Below are 22,731 nucleotides of genomic sequence, written 5' to 3'. Positions count from 1 at the left end.
TTCTTTTTACATGTAAAAAACAAGAATATAATTATTGCATATATAATATTATGCATCAATGGTACATTGTGTTATTAGACCCAAGGTACATCACATTGTGTATTTGAAATTTTACCCCTTAAAAATTTCAGTTTAAAACTGGAATATGTGTTATAACAACTTCACCAAGGATAAAACAAATATAAAACCACCGATGTAACTGACTATACATATGAGTCTAGCTGTTAAACGTGCAGCCGTTAAAACTAATTTCAATATTTTAAGAAATCCTCATCAATAATCAATGATTTATGTTGAGTGTGGGTTATGAAACAATTGCATTCAAACACTGGCCAATTTGTAAATAGACAGTCAGAAGAATCAATATTTTTACTTTTTGATAAAACTTTTAATTTTTAGTTTATTAAAAAAAACACATTAACATCCAGTCTTCAGTATACCTGCATTCTAATAAAATATTCTTATTTCAATGGCCCAGTAAATATCAATATCTGCCAATAAACTACGGAATAATTCATGGTACATTTGACTCTTGGTACACCTTATCCTAATGTATTTATGTTTGATAAATACGTATTTTTTTACGATATTATAACGTTTTTTTCAAGATTCTTTTGGACACTAACTTCACGTCGCTGTATCTTCAACTGGCCCCGGTGAAGGACTAAACTGTACACTACACTAGGTCCCCTCAACTTCTATTTCCAGTTAAGGAAACCAATGTTCTCGGGTTGAATCTAATTAACGAATAGGAGTAAAAAATATTCAAAGTAAAAGTTTTCGATAAAAAAAAGTGTCAGTAGAACAACGTATAATAATATAAAAACGTATCAGACTTAACAATCATATAATTAATGTCAAAATAAACACCAGATACGCAAGGTGTCAATAATTGTTATTACTTACCACCTGCTAATTGAAATTGTGTAGGTGATATTTTCAAAATTTATTGAATAATTGATAACTAAAACATCGCATAATTATTTTAAACAAATAAATAAACTTATCTACCATATCTTAAAGATGATTCTAATATAAATATTACGGGTTTAACACGTTGAAAAATCAACGACGTTAGTTTTTTGTATAAACTACATAGTGAAAAAAATTACTGGGTTGAAATAAACGCATCTACTTGGCTGTTGATGTTCTTATAACAAGTAAATATTTCTTGAGTCACCTATTTCATTACTTAATTAAAGAAAATAAGTAATTGAATGCTTTAAAGTTTTTTAAATGTCTAAGAACATTTTGCAACTATAGTACTGTTTTTTATTGTTATACCATGCATATATGTAATATGCAAGGTATACTAAGTTTTATACCATGCATATATGTAATATGCAAGGTATACTACATGTATGCATGGTATAAAGTTTGTCCCAAGTTTGTAACGCCTAAAAATATTAATGCTATGAACAAAATTTTGCTATAGGTGTTTATAAAATTACCTAATTAGCCCATTTTCGGTTGTTTTCACTTATTTGTATTTCGATACTTTTGCCCATGTGTTAAACTAAGATAGACAAATACAAGTGGTAATATTCTATTGAAAAATCTTGTTTACCACGCAGTTCCTATAACTACGGGATATATTGCGATAAAATGCAACTTGAATCTTACTCTTTTGTGAGATAGGCGAGGTAAAATTTCGGTTGTATGGAAGGACATAGGACATCGTACAAAACGATCTGTTGTAAACGGAATGAATACGAAGGACTTCCCAGAAACTTTAAATTAGCTTATCTTAAATACACATTCAATATTATAATAGATTCAGACTTGTAATGTTAAGTTATCAGCCTATGTATTGACACTCATTCTATCACTCGATAAAGTCATTCACGATTATCTTCTAAATATTCCAATAATTTACATTCCAAGCTTCTAAACGTCTAGGTCTAAAAAATTGGGACTGTCTTAAAAGTACCCTACACATCTGTAATTTATGGTAATGTCAAATTAGATTAATTTTTAAATTTTTATTATTTTTTATTAATATATCTCTATAAATCATATCTCATGTGTTATTCTGAACTATGAGCTAGATTGCTGTACACTTTCATTAAAAACCATTCACTAATTTTAGCGTGAAAGCGTAACAAACAAAGAAACAATCAAACAAACAAACAAACAAACAAACATGCTTACTTTCGCATTTATAATGTATAGAGATATAGAGATATAAATACAATACGTATATTATAAAGTTACATTTACAAAAACATCATTTTCGTTAGATAAGTGTTGAGAAGTGTTGTGAGGGGTATTGGAATCATCTTTTTGTGACTTCTTTTCTTTTTCTACATTTCCTATAACTTGTAAATAGTAGCTATAAAATACCGATGAAAAAAATATGTGGAATGCTAAAACAGAAAAATGATAATCATAAGAGGCTTTCAAGTATTTTCTTAGCGAAACAATAAAAATGACGAATGATCTATTATTTATAAATTTTAAAATTAAAATAATGTTCATAAATACCAAATTTTAATAAATTTCCAATTAATTCCTCAATCATGTCTGGTACGTAAGATAACATGATTAATATAATTAAGACCAATAATCCGTAAATCTTAAATAATTTTGAAGTAATTAAACAAAACTTAATTAATTTAGGTTCTTCCTGTTGATAAAAATAAAAATTAATTTCGATCACCAAACATGAAAAACATTTTATAGTTCACCTTATAAATCCCAATCAATAATAAATAATTAAATAGAACACCTTGTATACATATAACCAGAATTATGATATAATAGATTTCCACGCCTGAAAGAGGAAAAAAAATACATTCATAAATTTAAAAACATGTTTAGGTTCGTAGGATTAAACCAAAGTTTTAATATGTTCCAACTTAAGTAATAAGGTACACGCTTAAAATTTGGTGCTCATCCAAACTAATATTATAAATAAGAAAATACTCTGTCTGTCTGTTTCGTTTTCACGCCCAAAATGTAGAATCAATGTGTATTTATTTATAAAAAGTCTATTAGTATTATTTATAAAAAGTAATTATCTTACATGTAGCCAACGTTGCAAAGGCGCTATGATCCCCGTCTGGTATCTCGTTAGAAAACTCTAACCCGCCATTTACAAAAATATATCCTAAATTAATTATAGTATCGAAAAATGTGATTATACCGCTAATCTGAAAAAGGTAACAAAGCACTTTATTTAACTAGTGGATGCGAATTATGGTAAATATTACCAATCCGAAATACCCAAGAATCAAAGTTCCCGTTCGTAGTGAACAGCAACAACAACTTGACAAACGGCAAACCATTTTGACGAAATTCCTGAAAAATGGAGAGGAAACTATACATGGGTACCTACTTTATAAATCAAGAACTTTATTGAGCCTTACGGTAGTCCAAATCAAGAATTATTATATATTTTTTATACGGTGAGCAAAGGAACGGACTAAAAACTTGATGTAACGTTAGTCCAAAATTGAATTTTTACAAATGGGATACAAACAAAATATTCGTGTAGAAAACAAAAAAGGATATGGGAAAGGTGGCAATTGCACTCATGGAAAGGGAGGGTAAGTGTAATCAAGCACAAAAGATTTTACAAAAATTGAAAAATATACAATATCATAAAATGCACAAAATACAGCAGTAAAATACAGCATATTCGATATTTGTGGAAAAGGAATTTATTAACGATATTAATTTGTATGACGACCCCTGAGATTTTAGAAATTATTTAGTAATTATTGCATTATTCAATTTAATCGAAAGAGAATGTCACAAAAGTTGCAAGAACCATGAATGTTATCGGAGTCAATAATTCTGACTTCCCGGTGAATATTCATCATCATTTAAGGCGACGGTGAAATTAAATTAAATAATAAAAGTTATAGTAAAAATTTTTTGAGATCTAAATTAGTTTAATACTAAGTTAGAACCATGTTACACTAAATGGAAAATAGAAAATTGTGTTGAAAATTAAGCATATTTAGTGCTAGTTTAATTTATAATAAATGTACCGTAATTTACCTTATAACACTTTACAATATTCAGACAAACAGTAATTTTACGCTGCCCGTATTAAGTAAACTGTAGGGTTATAAACAAAATTGTAACAAATAAATTTAAATTAATTAAATAAATTTATATTAATTAATTAAAATTTAAAATAATTATATTTTTAAATAATTATACAATGACATCTGTTAATTGTTGAAATATTATATATAGACAGTGTTGATTACGCAATCGTTTGCTTGTTTACGTCATGTAAGTAAAGTAGTAAATATAACAGGACTGTGATGTCACACACACATAACTGATCATATGGTTCCGAGAAAACTTTTCAGACAAAAGTTGTTTACTTTTTAAAAAAGAACATTTTTCACTATTAAACTTTTGTTCTATCTCTAATGGTGTACAAGATGGATCTTACAGACCCAAGATTCAATTAACCTGTGTTGGTCATATTATTTCAGTTATCGTGTTTACGGACGAGCTGACAGACGGACAATCGAAAATGGACTTTTCAACTTGGGACTAAACATAGTATACCTACATGATATGATAATAGACTTATTATGCTTTCCAACACGAATATAATCAAAAAAAATATTACCTGTTTTGTACTTGGAATAAAACTGATTTATTAGTACCTAGTTTTACTCCGACACTACGAGGTAATCGAGTCTCACCTCGATCCTCGGTTATACCTCACAGGAAGTTATTTAAATCAATTACAAAATTTCTTTAGACATTGTTCAATGTTCATCCACCAGGACCTTTCCCAGAGTGTGTAAATAGCAACGTCTAAAATAATGCACGAATACTAAACTAGTTGTATTTCATATTCAAGAAATTGTTAAATTTAATCATTGGTTAAATAGCCTAATGTTATTAAGACAACAAGTGAAAATAAACAATTAACTGAGTAAATTGTTGTAATACCATGTGTAGACAGTGTTGATTACTCTGTCACATTACACATGCATACATGTCACACTTATATAACTGATATTCCCATATAATACATACTATACAATTTGCGCATAATTTTCGCTCACACGGGTAAACAGTGATGTTTACGAAAAAATGTTTCAAACAAAAAGTTTTACATTTAAACTTTTGTTCCATCTTTAAAGGTTTACAAAATTGCTCCTACCCAAGACGCAATTGACATATGTTGCTCATTTACGAACTTGACCTCACTTTTTACGTCTTAAGCACACTATATTTCTGCTTGATATCTGTTTTGGTTTTTGAGTTATCGTGATAACGGACGGATAGACCACAGAGGACAGACGGAAAGGGACTAATTAGGTGATTTTATGAACACCTATACCAAAATTTTGTTCTTAGTATCAATATTTTTAAGCGTTACAAACTTGGAACTAAACTTAGTATACCTTGGTATATTTCATATACATTGTATAATAATTTAAGAGAAAGAGAAGATAAAAATTTTTAAAGTCAATGGTCAATGTTTTTTGTTCTCTATAAAACTTCAATCTTCTGGATGATTACTACTTTTGTGATATAATCGCTGTTTAAAATGAGATTATAATGTGTGAAATCAACAAGTGCGTGTTCTAAATATGACCATGTTAAGTGGTTGTCAATGTTTTGTATATTTTTATCCTGATTATTTTGACCTTGTAATATTTCGCCATAGCTCAATCTTGGTCTCGCTTATTTAATAAATTAGACTGTTAATTCTGGGCCCTGGTAAAACGCAAATTAAAACATAAATTTGTTATAAAAAAGTAGGGGCTTAAAAGGGGGGAAATATTTAGGTATATTTTAATAATTACTACTTTTTAATTATTGACTTAACAAATTATGGATTCAATTTAACGATGTCTTTATTATAAATTTTCGAACTTCTCTTATGACCTCAATAAAAATATATAATTAAACGAATTACATCATTAAACTTATAGTTCCGCTTGGATCAGATTTAAGAGTTTAATTTTTACAGAGAAATTTACGTTCACAGTTATAGAGTTGGAAAATTGTTTAAGATGAAAATGAGTTTAGTTAAATTGACTTTCACAACTTCGTTAAGTGTGTATAAAAAAGCTTCAATAGTGTGTTTCGAGATCAGTTATATGATGAGTTACCAAAGACATATTTATTTGTACACGAAATATATTATTACAGAATTTGATAATATACTTGATAATTTCCATTGACTGTATGTCCAAAGTAGTTATTACAATTTTTATGGGCATGAAAACTTGCGGAGTCTAATGGTACAAACGTTTAAAGATGTCGCATATGGCAGATAAATTGTTACAAATTTAAATCAGATAGATAGCTCCCTCCTATTTTGTACCAATTTATTGATTGCAGATATATTTAATTAGGTAATTTAGTACAAAAATGATATTATTTAACATATAATACATGTACCTATATAGTAATTTAATTAAATTTAATAGTTTTGTTTGTTTGTTTACTATTTTATATTATTGGAAGGTATTAAACACAGTTTGAGATATAGCATCACATTACTTTATAAAGAAAATCAATGAAATTTTTTTGTTTTGGCGCAAATAATCACGCACAAACCTAGAGTGTTGACAACTTAGAGGATTTCCCAGTAAATTTAAGGGAGTAATTTGAATTTAGAGGACTTTTTGCTTTAATTCAATACAAATTTAATTCTTTTTGAAAAGCAATGGTCTTTTCCATTATTAAAATCCTCAATTCAAAGTAACCCGCGAAGAAACTCAGACATGAATGAATAACCAAAGAAAATTATTCCCAAAAACATTATCTCCACCCCCAAATATGTGTATAGTAAATTAAAATTATTCTTGTAATCGTTTTAACAACAGTAAACTATTTTCTGTTTAGATTCTAAACAGGTAGATACTGTATTTAAACTATTTTCATCACTTGCGAACATACCATTCTTGTTAAAAGCCATAACGAGTATAACAAAGTCAAAGCCTGTCCAGCTATAACATAGCTATATGCCATGTTAACTTATCTAAATCTTTGAGAACTATAAATCGTAAAAACTAAAAAAAAAACGCTTAAAAAATTAGAAAATATTTATTGTAAAAAATAATTACTTATATTGATGACGAAAATTTTTGGTGATTATACTTCTGACTTAGCAGTTTTTCTTAAATGCTTTTGAGGAAAGTTTTTTCACGAGTTGTTAACACTTCAAACCTCTTTAATAAAAATAATCTTCATTCTGTTTCGAGTATAATATCTTGTTTAAATCGATTTCACGAAATATTGTTTTTACTATACATTCTATTCCAATATTCTATCATTCTCGATAGTAAGTGATATTTACTTTATCTTATTCAAATATAATAAAAACATTGAATAAACATGGTTGATTATATTAGTTCTAATATTATTAGAGTTACTTTATTATTATCGATTGTGACATAATCAATGGGCAAGCTTCTTAATCAGGATAACAAGAGGGTTTTCACGTTATATAATAGGATACCATGTAGTACCTTGAGTTCGATGTACCTTACATCATTCTGTAGATCATCGTGAGATACTGATATTTATTGGACAGCATATTCAAAGAATGGAATTTCATGAGAATGTAGGTAGACTAAAGACTGATTGTCAATGTGGTTTTATTTCGAATACATAAAATAAAAATTTTAGCAAAAAGTATTTAAAAAAATTGATTCTTCTGACATGACTGTTTATTTACAAGCTGAAAGTTGTTTATTGCTTTATTTATCGGACTCAACATAAATCATTGGTTGTTGATGGGTAAGTTTTATAACACTTTTAAACATAGAATTTTGAAGAAGTAAAGTTTCAAATAAGCAAAGTGATAAACCTTGAATCTAAGAACATAATGTATCATTGATACATGGTATTATGTATGCATTAAATTTTACAATTATATTCTGATATTTTTATGGGTTTCGAAGTATAGGTATCGGGTAAGCGAAATATAAATGGGAAAAAAGATTCATTCGCTCCGAGTCATTAAAAATACCAGTTTCTAGATCCTTAGAGTAAGTAGTGAATGCCTTTCAGAGAAACGCTAGGAATTGACAATGTTTTAATCTTATTACATTCTATGATGCTATTCCCTAGGTAGAACTGTAACGAGTTACAGTTGGCTAGAGTGAACGTTAACCTTAAGGTTTCGTCGGTGGGATGATTCTAGGTGCATGTTTGTACATCATGTACCATGATTCACACATTTTAGTAAATAGTTGTTGAATATTTTAATACTCAAGAATAATATATATATTTATTAAAGTTATATAAACAGAGACAGTTTCCATTATATTTTAATGCATGACTTCGGACAACACATAATTGTAAATTTTGATTCTAGGTACTACACCTTCCCGTAATATGTAGGCTTAATAAACAGTATGTTGATGGTAGTTTTAATTTATATATTTTTTTAAATATAGGGCTTCATTGATTTACTGTTTATGAGTATTTACTATGATGGCGTCTTATTAGTAATAAAAATGGATATATCACAAAGTAGAGAAATTGGCTTAAACGTAGTAAATTTAAAAATTAAAAAAAAAATATTGCGGTAATAACTACGTAAAATTCACCTACACGGCAATAAATGGAATTGTGAACTACAAATCCCGTTTTTGGAAAGAAACTTCGGAAGAATATAATTTTTAGTGCCTTTTGTAGAACAAACGTATAAAAAAAAAGTCGAGATATGTCGTGAGACACCGGGTAGGAACTATATTCCTTTCGTACCTTGGTACATTATAAATGTAGCGTTAACTCTTATTAATTACCAGATATTTTTCTGAAAATTTAAGTTATTAATTTTAAGAGTCAAATACTTTTAAAGAATTTAATTGTATAGTTACTTTTAGTTTTCTTAGTTTACTGTATGAAATAATTATAGTATTAGTTTATAAAAGGCATACTTTTGATTTAGTAGCTAACCCAATATGTGAGTACATTACGTTTAGTTTGATTAGGATATTTATTATGACATAAAAGTTACATTGTTCTTACTTTAAAATTTTCCTTGTTTTCTTTAACTTCTGATAACTTTCACTTTTTGTAAATGATAAAACATAAAATTTTGACAAAACAAACAAATTGGCAGTTACAAAAAGATTTTTGCATTTACTCAAAATTCATGGCAACCTGAATCGATTGAAAAGATTTTATTTTCCTAGGTAAACTAGATGTTGGCCTTTTGGTGTCTATTACAGATTTTTTGGTTTTAACTCCCAAGCAGCAAAATAAATATCGTGCGATAAAGAACATAGTTCCAGAAAACTCTTAAGTAGCAGAGCTTCATCACTATAGTCATATTTCCTCCTCATTATATACATATTTCTTATTAAAATATCCTTTTATGAAAATGACACTTCCCAATTATTTTCCAATTTTCGAAAGTATGTAATATCTACATAAGAGAGTAGAAAGGAGGTTAGAATATTTACTCCAAGCTCTTGCCACTAACCCATATTTTGCAACAAAAACAAAATGGATCCTCAAAAAAACCGGAAATTGTTCTCCAAGTTCTCCTTAAATCGTACCTATTTTACTTAATAATTACCAAATTTACGAAGTGTTCTGATGCTTGGTAAGAATTTCACTTTTGAAGATAATTTCTTACTCTTCTGAAAAACCGTAGTAAAATAACGCGCTTTGGTACTCAAAGTTAATGGATGACAATTAAAACTAATTATAAATATTTTCAGAGGTTTTTGGTTTATTTTTAATTTCTCCATTTACAAAGTTTACTAAACGTAACACGAAAAGTTAGGTTTTATGAAATATGTGAAAATGATACAGATACTTGGAAAATATACAGCACTAGAATAGGGGTGATAATAAATGGGTGTTTCTAGAAGCAGTAGTCATAGTAACGGGAGTAGAATAGGCGGAGTGTATGTATTATGTATCCAGAAAATGTATAGGGGTAATTTAATATTTATATTAAATTTAACTATTTAGGGAATATACTGACGTACCATTCATTTTATTGATTCTGAAAAGTTTGTTGTTATTATAAGTACTTCCGATATATTTCATAATTCTGTTTCATTCAACAAAAGGATATTTTTCTATGAAGAAAATAAAGAGCATGACATTTTTTCAGAAATTAAGCCTCTTCTAGATGTAAATTTATACTTCGAGATTCGGTAATATAGAAGTTGATTTGCATTTTTACTTAATATAATTCATCATTCATCAAAGTAATAACATAGAATTGTTGAAAATAGAAATTGAAAAATTAAACTTAGAAATTATAAGATCCAAAATAAAATTTGGTTTCTGATTTTGGGTTTTATATAGTAAATTACAGCCCACTGTTGATGGAAATCAACTTTTCTTTTTTTTTTATCGAGAAATCGCTTTTTGAATATTATTTTGGATGATATTTCAGAAACTATATGCATTCAATCATTAAATAAACCCGGTTTTTAAATTAAAAAAAAAATTAAGGAATCAGGAATTTATTAGATTTTTTATCTGGTATTTTTAGCGGGTGTTTAACTCTTTTTATTCTCAATATGGTTTCGGGAATTTTTAGTGCATTCTTTAATTTCAGTGGGGTTTTTGGTTTTTTATATTTTTAATTATTTATTTTATGTTAGAAAAGGATTTTAGTACCAAAATTCATACACCTAAAAGTTATAAGAATCTGCCTGCCATCTATTAGTAGAAGTCTATGATGTATGTATATATCTGTGACTTAAGCAGCTAAGATGATCTTTGTTATAAGATATTTTACAGTAATGGACCAAAGAGGCTGGCTAGGTCTATTTAGACTTAAGCATCTCTACATAACTAACTTAAAGTACTTGTTGTATGAGTTCTTCAAAAGATGGCATTATATACCTTGCTTATATTCTAAATTTGAAAATTACAGTTTTAATTGTTTTTTTACAGTAATAATCGAAATCAGAGTAAATACCCGGAGGAAAAAATGTATTGAAATTTCACTTAAAATTTATACGTATACTAACGGACCCGAAAGACTTTGTCCTGTGGAAACGTAACTCCAATTCATTAATACATATACTATGCTTAGCTTGCCCGCTAAGCCCATAAAGTCCACCTGCCAACTCATGCCCTCAGGCCCGCTAAACCCATCCCACTGAGCCCCATTCCATCTTAATAAACTCAAATTTTGGAGCTCGCTGTGCTCGTATATTGCTCTAATAAATAATTATTCATAATACCTGAATAATCATAAATAATACCTTAACACTATTAAAAATACATAGTACATAGTAACTTGTAATAAAATGTAGTATGTGATTTATATGCGCTCCCACCATTTAACGAAATTTAATTTTTTTAGTGCGGAACGCTCAAAAATTGTTGTAGTGCACCAAATCTAAACCGTCCTCCGATCCACTTGAACGCAAACAAAAAATTTCATCCGTCTGTTTAGGAGGAGTACAGCAACTAACATCAACACACTAGGCTACAATATTTATAATACATACGACAGGGTTTACAAGGCTAAACAATCAAAAAATATCTTAAACAAACTGAAACTAAACAATCACAAAATATCTGAAACAAAAGTTGCAGAGTTTGATTTGGGACATTATGTTTTGACATCAGATTGAACCTAGTACTTCGAGTTGGTTGAATCATCATTTTAGATCCTAAAAGGTAAGAGATAGCAAAGCACTTTAAATTAAAAAGTTAAAAAAGCCATTTTTTCTATAAACATTTTTTTCGTACACCGTTTCTATTAAAAACTTTTTAGTTCATTTAAATTTTCATTATCATTTGAAAATCAAGGTCAAATGGCCTTGAAACTGCACTTTTAATTATAGTGATAAAATATTTTACTAGAATTTATAGAAGTATAATTGCTGTACATCAGGTATATGCATATCTACTAGAAGGTGCGTATATCAAAAAGGAAGACAGTATAAAAGTATGATGGAAAACATAAAAAAAATTATTTTATACACAGAAATTGCACCAGATTTACTAAAAATTCTACGAAATGCACTTTTCAAAAAAAAGGATATATATTGAACAAAAATAAAATAAATAAAAAACTATGGCAATAAATACAAATTTTATGTTTTTTTATTGTGTTAAAAATGAATTTTTATGCACACATTTTATATGAATGTACTTAAACCGTCACACAGGTGATTTTTAAAAAATAAAAAAACATTTTTAAGTAGTTATATTTGAATATAAAAATTTAAAATAAAAGGTTGTAACTATTCACACGCCATCTTTTGTTTTGTCATCCAGTAAAACGTATTTCAAAACACGCAAAGACAAGTTTTTGAAATGGAAAAATTTATTTAGTAACCAGTCTTATCTGAACATTTAACCTTTGCTCAGTTGTGATCAGGTTGCATTTGCGAATAAATAAACTTTTAATCTTTGTTTCTTGATGAAATGATTGTGGATGAAAATTATAAGAGCCGGCTAAAATTGAATGCCAAATATTTAATAGAGGTAGCATTCCGACATCATAGTTCCGACTCCTGTTTTACTACAATACTTAATGCCATTTATGAAATCATAGTTATAGTTGCAAAAAACTAATGCTTTAAAATTTTATCTCGTTTAAAGATTACAGCACAAATGCAAAAGTGTGACAAATCATGGCATAAATGTTAGTAAATCTTAGTTATTTGTTAAAAAAAACTGATTTTGATATGTGTTAAGCTATATGCTACTTTTTTTATTAGCGAAAATTGAAACTTATTATTTAAATTAAAATTGATTTCTGATATTTAATTGCAGAAGTATATAAAAAAAAGCCGTTGGTACTTGATATTTGTACATAAATGACATACCTTTCATTTTCAGTAATAGTTTATTTTGAATTTAAGAACTCAATTGACCAAACTAGAATTAATTGCAATAACAACATTAACGTGTAAATATCCTGAAATAATGTTAAGGTTTTCACGTTAACGTGTAAACTCTTCGAAAATAACACTATCAATAATAATAATAGTACACCTTTATAGTCAGTGTAAAATAACAGTGGTCACATGTAATAAAATTAAATTTTAAAGAAATACGATATACACTGGAGTTTGCGATGTTCAGAAAATAATAAAAATTTTTAACAATATTTTAAAAGGAATCGTTAAAAATGATATAAAAAGGTTTACAAATCAATCTTATAAAAATGTAAATATTTTATGTTTTGTTTGAAAAAGGCAACATTAAAATTAATACCTGCCAACTGTTACATCATGAAAAACCTAAAGCCAAGGACTCAAAAAATAGAAGGATTTTATGAGCAATAAAGGTATATGACATAAACTTTGAATGTTTCAAGTAGTTCCCTTTCTAAGTTAGCTTACTTTGGAGTAATCTCATGAATTTGGAATATTATACTGTAGTACAAGAAAATAAGTTTATAAATAAATCTTTTTCTGAACTGTGGAGTATTTATAGGCTATTGGCAGGGAGCATAGTAGAAGAAGGAGAGAGCTAAATCGACCGTAGCGCTGTTATTTTATAAAATTATAATAAATCATGCGTTTTATTTAAAATATAACTAACTTAACAAACGTGAAAGTAGATATAAAACAGATACGTGTATCGTTTAATCGAAATTTTCTCGAAAAGTTACTCTTTTATGTCATTAAATATACTTTGTCCTTAGACTATAAATAAATTGCCATTTTCATACTTTGTAATAAAAAAAAATTCATCGACTTTTTAAGTATTTCATTGAATGCAAAGATATGAACATGTTTTCAATTGAAAAATTAAATCCTAGATTCTTATTAATGACATAAATACTTCATTTATACGAAAACAGGAAATAATATACAGGCTGTTTATTTGAATTCTAATCTAAATCATAGGCATTGCAAAATATTGCGTCCTAGTTCTGCAACTAAATTTCAGTCTGGCAAATTGAAGTTATATCAATTATAAAACTAAATCATATTAAAATTTCAGCCACATGAAAATGATTTGAAAACTTTTTTTTTTATTATCTTAATGAAATCAGTCCCGTGCTTAATGTCTTGAAATGGCAACAAAAGTCGAAGTTTTCACGTTTTTTTAAACCGTTTTTACAGTTTTGAGCTACTAGATGTGCTTCATTTTTAGTTTATTTTAAGAAGAAATGGCATGTCTAAAATCAAGCCGTCTTGAAATCAACTATTTCGTGTCATTTGCTGCTCTTATACAGTCCATTTTGCTATTTTAAACTAAAAGGCTCAGTTTTGGAAAAAAAATATTTCTAGAATCATTATCGGTAAAAACAAATCGAGATGCACACATTTCCAAATGTTTTCGTCGTTCAACTCTCAAAAATTTTTTTTTTTAATTTGTGGTATAAATTTAAGATTATATAAAAGTAGTTCTTCTATGTTTGATAGTCAAAATGTTATAAACTTAAATTGTGTTTCTAAAATATTGTATAAAGGAATATATTCTTGGCTTCGATTTTAATTGTACATAAAATTTGACGCTTGCAGAGACTACAAAATTCATAGTAGTTATCAATAATGATTAGTATTTCGCAATAGATTATTATAAAAATTACATCATCTCAGGACCCACTCGTGTTTTAGATCATCAATTGTAATTTTCAAATAATTAATACTTCTAATCTTACCACTAATTTCCTTTTCATGCCTGACAATTTTATAATTTGATTTTTAGTTTATATTCATCAATATAAAAATTAATTTTTTAAATTCTATCATTAATAAAACTACTTAAGATACATAAAAATTGATAAACAAGATTATCTGAATTAAAGAATATAAATTCGGTAAATAATATCATAAATTATTTATTAATGTGTCGAAGTGTGCTAGTGATAAAAGCTTGAATGTGGAAAATGGCAGGTAATTTATTTGAAATTTTAGATTTTTAAATTTAAAATAAACGATCTAGCAGGATCCTAACGGATAAAAAGCATCTTTTAAGAGTCTATTTTTTCCTGCAGGTCACATTTTATTTACTTTAATAGCCACTTTGTTGGTTGTTAGTGGAATACAAGGAAAACATTTTGGGTATTCAAATGCTCTCGATGACTGTCCACCAAACAATACTCCGGGAAAAGATGTATTTTTCCCAGCTGAAGATTGTGAACATTATTATCAATGTGATCACGGTAAACCAGTTTTGAGACCCTGTCCTCCAGGTCAAGAATGGAGTCAAGAACTTGAACGTTGTGAGTTGCCGGAAGTTGCTCAATGTTCAGTTGGTACAACTTCTACATCTACATCAACTTCAACATCTTATGAAACTCTTCCTCCGAATACTTCCACTACAACTGATGAACCTACTTCGGAAAAACCAGGACCAAGTGGATGTCCACCATACAACACCCCAGGAAAAGATGTTTTTTTACCAGCTGAAGATTGTCAACACTTTTATAAATGTGATCATGGGAAACCAGTTTTGATTCCTTGCCCACCTGGTCAAGAATGGAGTCAAGCATTGGAACGATGTGAGTGGCCTGAGGTGGCACAATGCTCAGTAGGTACAACTTCTAAAACTTCTACCACTAAAACCTCTACCCCTAAAGCACCTACTCCAACTACATCTACAACTCCAACAACAACAAAACCTGGATCTAGTGGATGCCCACCATACAACACCCCAGGAAAAGATGTATTTTTACCAGCAGAAGATTGCCAACATTTTTATAAATGTGATCATGGGAAACCAGTTTTGATTCCTTGCCCAGCAGGTCAAGAATGGAGTCAAGCATTGGAACGATGTGAGTGGCCTGAGGTTGCTCAATGTTCAGTAGGCACAAATCCTACAACTACTACCCCTACAACACCTACCCCAACAACTTCAACAACTTCAAAGCCTACAACTCCAACTACAACAAAACCTGGGCCAAGTGGATGCCCACCATACAATACACCAGGCAAAGATGTATTTTTACCAGGTGAAGACTGTCAACATTTTTACAAATGCGATCACGGAAAACCAGTTTTGATTCCTTGCCCAGCTGGTCAAGAATGGAGTCAAGCCCTTGAACGCTGTGAGTGGCCAGAAACTGCTCAATGTTCAATAACTTCTAGCCCTCATAACCCAACACCAACTGTAACTTCAACCACTCCTAAACCAGAGCCAAGTGGATGTCCACCATATAATACTCCGGGAAAAGATGCATTTTTACCAGCTGAAGATTGTCAACATTTCTACAAATGTGATCATGGAAAACCAGTTTTGATTCCTTGCCCCCCTGGTCAAGAATGGAGTCAAGTATTGGAACGATGTGAATGGCCTGAGGTTGCTCAATGTTCAGTAGGCTCAGCTCCTACAACTTCTACCCCTACAGAACCTACCCCAACAACTTCAACAACTTCAAAGCCTACAACTCCAACTACAACAAAACCTGGGCCAAGTGGATGCCCACCATACAATACACCAGGCAAAGATGTATTTTTACCAGCTGAAGACTGTCAACATTTTTACAAATGTGATCACGGAAAACCAGTTTTGATTCCTTGCCCAGCTGGTCAAGACTGGAGTCAAGCACTTGAACGTTGTGAGTGGCCAGAAACTGCTCAATGTTCGGTAACTTCTAACCCTCATAATCCAACACCAACTGTAACCTCAACCACTCCTAAACCAGGGCCAAGTGGATGTCCACCATATAATACTCCGGGAAAAGATGCATTTTTACCAGCTGAAGACTGTCAACATTTCTACAAATGTGATCATGGAAAACCAGTTTTGATTCCTTGTCCTCCTGGTCAAGAATGGAGTCAAGTATTGGAACGCTGTGAGTGGCCTGAGGTTGCTCAATGCTCAGTAGGCTCAAATCCTACAACTTCTACCCCTACAACTTCTACTCCTTCAACACCTACCCCAACAAGTTCAACAACTCCAAAGCCCACAACTCCAACAACAACAAAACCTGGACCAAGTGGATGCCCACCATACAATACACCAGGCAAGGATGTATTTTTACCAGCTGAAGATTGTCAACATTTCTACAAATGTGATAATGGAAAACCGGTTTTGATCCCTTGCCCTGCTGGTCAAGAATGGAGTCCAACCCTGGAACGATGTGAGTGGCCAGAAACAGCCCAATGCTCTGTAACTTCTTATCCAGAAACATCGACACCAACCCCACAACCGCCTACTAGCAAACCAGTGCAAAAAACTTGTCCAGTTCATAATGGAATATTTGAGGATATGTTCCCCGCAGAAGATTGCCATCACTTTTACAAATGTGATAATGGAAAACCAGTTCTAATGTCTTGTCCAATTACAACAGAATGGAGTCAAGCCGCTCAACGGTGCGAATGGCCAGCAATTGCTCGATGTTCTACAAATCGTGAATCTTAAATCGTTCTTAAGCCAAGATTTCGAAAAAAAATGAAGCCATAAAAATTTAAATTATAATAAAAATTAGCAATTAAGTAACAATTTTTCTTAAATAAAAAATATAAATTATTAAAATAATAAAGAATTTTTTTATAAAATGCGAAAAAACTTTAAATATATTTACACACTGAATCAATCCTATTTCAATAAAAAGCAAAGTAAGGAACGTAAAATAAAGGGGAAATAAGACTTTTAATGGTGCTCTACTGCTCACAAGTTTTAAATCCTGTATATATGTAATATATATCAAGGAATACTAAGTTTAGTCCCAAGCTAGTATCGCTTAAAAAAATGGTGCTACGAACAAAATTTTGGAATAGGTGTTCATAAAATCGTCTAAAGAGTTCTTTTCCGGTTGTCTGTCTGTCCGTCTGTGGACACGATGACTCAAAAACGAAAAAAGATACTAAAGGAGAAACGAAAAGAAAGTTTTATATGGCGCTCAGGGCGTAAAAAGTGAAACAGGGCGTAAGAGTTCGAAAATGACCAACATATTGGGGCTTGGGTCCGTAGAACTCCTCTTGTAAACCGTTAGAAATAGAACAAAAGTTTAAATGTAAAAAATGTTCCTTATACAAAAATAAACAACTTTTGTTTGAAACATTTTTCGTAAAAATCACTGTTTTTCCTTGAGGGCGCAAATTAGGACAAAACTCTGGTGTGCATTTTCTCCAAGACAATAAAGATAGGGAATTGAAAATTTGCATGTAGCTTCAACAACAAAATTTTCGAAAACCAAAAAAATAATTAGTTATAAAAACTAACTAATTAATTTATAAAAAAATATCGCAATCACTGATATTAAACACTTTCTATACAGATAATTTCAATAATTAACTCAGTCAATTGTTTGTTTTCACTTGTTTAAAATTAATAATAATTAATTTTGTAAAGTATTCGAGTATTATGGTCGAATCATATTTATAGGATCAAAATAAGTCTTTGTATCAAAAAAGCTATCCAACTAGCCCTGAATTACCTTTAACAAGGCAATCCAATAGGATATAGTTTATATGCATTTATTTGTTAAATACATCGTTATCATCGAGTTATCAATAAAACGGCAGTTGTTTGCGGCATATAACAAAAAGCACTCCTGCCTTTGTCGGTATATACACATATCTAACATCACTAGAGTATTTCTAAAGTCATAATAAAGTATTTAGTGTAATATTGATAACGTAATAATATTATTATAACTATCATTCAAATATTGTAATAAGCCATCATCATCGTACATATGTGGATTTATTACATTATTATAAATTATAATAATAGTAGATATGAAAAACAAATACAAATGTTTAGAAAAAAAGAACTAAATAAATATAAAAAATATTATCATCAACTGACATTCTTCTTATGAATCTTTTACTCCGAAAAGGGCAATTTTTAAGTCGAGTGTCCCATTTTAACAATCTTGCTGGAAATTTCTTCAACAAAGAGTTTTTGTAACAAAATGTTCCAAGTAAAAGATGTTCTGCTTGGAGATACCCTTAAAAGTCGTATGTAAAAAGTCTAAATAAAATAAAAAATTAAAGAATTCAAAAACCTTACTACATTAAATAAAATCTGAAAAAAAAGAAACTAGTCTGTCTAGTCGTAGAACTATGCCTATTTAAAATTTATTTTCTAAAATTTTATCGCCATTTATACTAATACACAACTGAAAGGGTAAATGAAGTATGGGTTATTTACTTTACCTCCATTTTGAAATGAATTTTAAAAAGCTCCGGAATTCTTATATATAAAGACTTCTTTAATAGGCTTTCTCGCCCTAATATAATATAAATATAGAAACAAGAAGCCATTGATCAATGAATCCAAAAAAAAAAAACTTGTTAAATCGTTATATTTCGAAGTAAGCATCAACGAGAATTTTCGGAGTTGGCTAGAAATGTATTAAAAATTTTAATAAGCAATCCCAACAAATTGCAACTAGATCAGATCAGAGTTCCGACCCATTTTTCGTTCTAAGGACCGGTCTAATATAAGTTATTTTTGTAAACTCATTACTGATGTGATTTCAATCACAGCAAATTCAATTATGATTAATAATTTTTTGAAAATCCGCACATCCGCTACTGATAAAAAAAAATGTAAGACGATAAGTGACTATTATTGTTCTTAAGAATATACTATTAATACTAATTTAATTAATTAATACGTAAAACCTATAATTTTATAATTAATTTTATTAGATTAACGTTTAGATATTATAAATTATTAATGTATTTGCAATTTTCTTGTTTCGTATCATTCAACAAGTTGCAGATACTTTCTTTGCTTTTTTCTTGAAATCTTGGAAATAATTCATACAAATAACTGTTATGTTATGGAATTAAATTACGTTGTCATTTTGAAAAGCACTTGAAATTCTTTTATCTAATTTTACAAAAAAAAAAAAAAAATTTAATTTAATAATCTAAATGAAAGATTAAGGGATTCTAATAATTTATTATTTGTAAAGGTCAAAAATTCAGTTATCATTACAATTAGGAACTTATGGAATTCATAAAACAAAATTTATTTCTTTGTAAAAATATTTTTTTGTAAATATACTTCTGAATCATTGTTTCATATTAATAAACGAAAAAGGTTTGAATGTTTCTTTCCACATTTACATGCTTTTCATTTAATATTTATGTTAAATATAATAAGTAATATTAGATACAAATAATTAAATTGGCATCGTATAGAAAATTTTTTGTTAATTATTGTATGAAAAAAAGTAACTCCCGATTTACATTTTTCGATAAATCTCGAATGCGAATGCAAAAAATTGATATTTGATTATTTTATATTGCGTTCTCGTTCATGCAGAAATTTATCAAGAATTACTTTTTGTTATTAGACAAATAATAAACAACAATTTAAAAAACCCCCGACAAATTTTTCTCGTAAGGAACCCTTAACTCGTACTTGAAACAAATATAAGAAAACTCCCTCTATTAAATTACGTTTTTCCTTAAAGATTTTTGAAGATCGTTGAAAATTTTTTCGGGTACGGAACCTTAAACTCGCACTTGAAACTACTCGTTAAATGGCTTTTCATTCGAAACCAAAAAAATTAAAATATATTCATGCGTGTAGGCTCTACGATGATACAGACAGGCGCACACACACAGACACACGCACATAGTTTTTACAATTTTTTTTGCTATATAATACAAATTTTAAACAAATTTTTGATTTCTAAATAAAGAACTTTGCTTTTTTTAATACGAATCATCAATTTTTCATAAAAGAAATAGTATAATGGAAAATTGAATCAACTATATGAATTCAATTAATTATAAAATTGTGCGCTTACAGTTTGTCATTTATTTGAACTCAAAATTTCCAATGCATTATATTATTTGTTTTGAACATTTTTATGTTCAATACTGAAATCGTATTCTTCCAGACTTTGAAATGCAAACTATCAATGTATGAAAATATTTATCATTATGAACAATATTTTTCTTATTTTTACAAGCATGTCTTTTAGAAATTCTTCTAATATGAAAAATTCTAATATTATTTCATTTACGCTATGAATGCTCAACGGTCATAGCGAAAAATAAACAGCGCTATGACCATGGTAAAGCAATAATCCATATAGCGATATTCTCTTTATTCTATATTTATTCATGGATTAAAACCATTCAAAAAATAATTATGTTAAATAGAAATAATATATTATGAGAAAGTTTAATACAATTAAGCTACTTCAATTATAGAATATTTACGAGCCTTTTAAAAATTTAATTCTTATCAGATTAATTTTAAAACTGTGAGTGAACTTGCGGCCTTCTATCGAGTCTTGAACATGTTTTTAATACATGGTACGATCCTTGATTTATAACTCGAATTTTTGTTACTCCAACCAATATGGATTACCATATTATCCATACAAAAAATGTCGAACAATTTAATAAATGTATATATTTGATACCAAAAATCTTTCTATAAAGTTTGGGGAACATTAAATTGTACATCAATTTTAATATTATTGCACATAAGTATAAAATTGTAAGCGAAGTTTTTGAATAAGACCAGACAAACTGAATTTTTGAAAAAATTTTCAAAATTTGAAGCTATGATGGTGGGAGCAGCTTTACTTATATCTTCTTTATTTATAATTGAGTGCTGTAACTGCTGAACGATGTAAATAAGTTTGGGAAATCATAAAAGGAATATATAGTATTTGTATTTAAGTTTGACGTATACTTTTGAATGGTTTTTTTCATTGATTTTTTAATTTGAGCATTTACCAAAACAATTTGCGTAATGGAATTCTCAAGGTTCCACATACACTCGGAATAAGACTTAACTGGATATCCGTCAACACACCAATAAAGATTTCATGGTGAACGAAATTATTTCTTGGGCCATAAATTTATAAGGATTCTAAATTATTTCTAAAACATAGAAAAAATTATTCCGAGCAAAAGAAATATATTTGTAGCCAGAAAATATTTTTGATGAATGTAATTATTTTATTAAAAATTTTCAGGATTCCGTGAAATTGAGAATTTAGAGGTATATTTATAACCTTGAAAAAAAAATATATCAAAGAAACAATAATTTTCTTGGTATTTTTTGTTTTCTTTCATATTATTTACCCAAAAAAACCGTTTTTTCTGTGATATATATTCTCGTTGGCCTCTTGGACTTGATAAAGCGAGGAGTCTGTTCTACGACACTTTGTTGTTGAAGCCACTGCTCTCGTAGTGTTGAATGTAAGGCAAAAATTTTAACATTATTCGCGGTATGATCAATCAGAATAATTGTTCAGGACTTTTCAAAGATAACACTATTTTCGTACAGAAAAAATTGTAAAACTAAGCATAATCATTACGAAAGGTGTAATAATCGATTACAATGTATGCTTGCGGGCACCGTGATTAACATTTTGATTGTGTTCCCGACTAGAAATTTTTTCGTGATCCTTACCAGGGCCGGACCGGGCATACCCGATCTGGACCAGATAAGGTGTGTAACGCAGATGATGTACCTGGACCCGATCAGGAAAACCTTGTCGGGACCCGATCAGGAAAACCTTGTCGGGACCAGATCAGGCAAACCTGATCGGGACCAGATCAGGCAAACTTTATCAAGACCCGATCAGGAAAACCTTATCGGGGCCCGATCAGGAAAACCTTATCTGGACCAGATAAGGTGTGTAACGCAGATGATGTACCTGGACCCGATCAGGAAATCCTTGTCGGGACCCAATCAGGAGAACTATATCGGGACCAGATTCGGAATTCCTAATCGGGTCCAAATCAATCATCTGCGTTACATACCTTGGCTAATCCAAATCCGGTATGCCCGGCCCGGGCCCTTTCAGAAACAATCTTGTAAAAATTATTACACTATTATTATTATTGTAATTAAAAATATTATTTATTATATATTAAAAATTGTGTACACAGCAAAAAAAAAAATAATTTTTAA

The 22,731-nt window shown here is 29.4% G+C and overlaps 2 protein-coding genes across 2 annotated transcripts; one reads left to right on the top strand and one right to left on the bottom strand.

Moving 5' to 3' along the window:
- Nucleotides 1–2,645: 2,645 nt before the first annotated feature.
- On the bottom strand, nt 2,646–4,791 carry LOC123301127. Its single transcript, XM_044883860.1, has 4 exons — nt 4,632–4,791; nt 3,213–3,300; nt 3,026–3,152; nt 2,646–2,773 (listed from the first exon to the last, which is right to left on the bottom strand). Exons 2-4 carry the CDS (start codon nt 3,285–3,287, stop codon nt 2,646–2,648), a joined length of 330 nt encoding a protein of 109 aa, XP_044739795.1. The 5' UTR covers nt 3,288–3,300; nt 4,632–4,791.
- Nucleotides 4,792–14,714: 9,923 nt separating this feature from the next.
- On the top strand, nt 14,715–17,320 carry LOC123299891 (flocculation protein FLO11-like). The gene is made up of 2 exons (XM_044882296.1): nt 14,715–14,780; nt 14,882–17,320. The coding sequence occupies exons 1-2, from the start codon at nt 14,765–14,767 to the stop codon at nt 17,248–17,250; spliced, it is 2,385 nt and encodes a 794-aa protein (XP_044738231.1). The 5' UTR covers nt 14,715–14,764; the 3' UTR covers nt 17,251–17,320.
- The last annotated feature ends 5,411 nt before the right edge of the window (nt 17,321–22,731 follow it).

This window comes from Chrysoperla carnea, chromosome 5, assembly GCF_905475395.1.
Source record: "Chrysoperla carnea chromosome 5, inChrCarn1.1, whole genome shotgun sequence".
Lineage (NCBI taxonomy): Eukaryota > Metazoa > Arthropoda > Insecta > Neuroptera > Chrysopidae > Chrysoperla > Chrysoperla carnea.
Note: the sequence above shows the minus strand (reverse complement) of the source record. Positions and strands in the feature narration are given on the sequence as shown.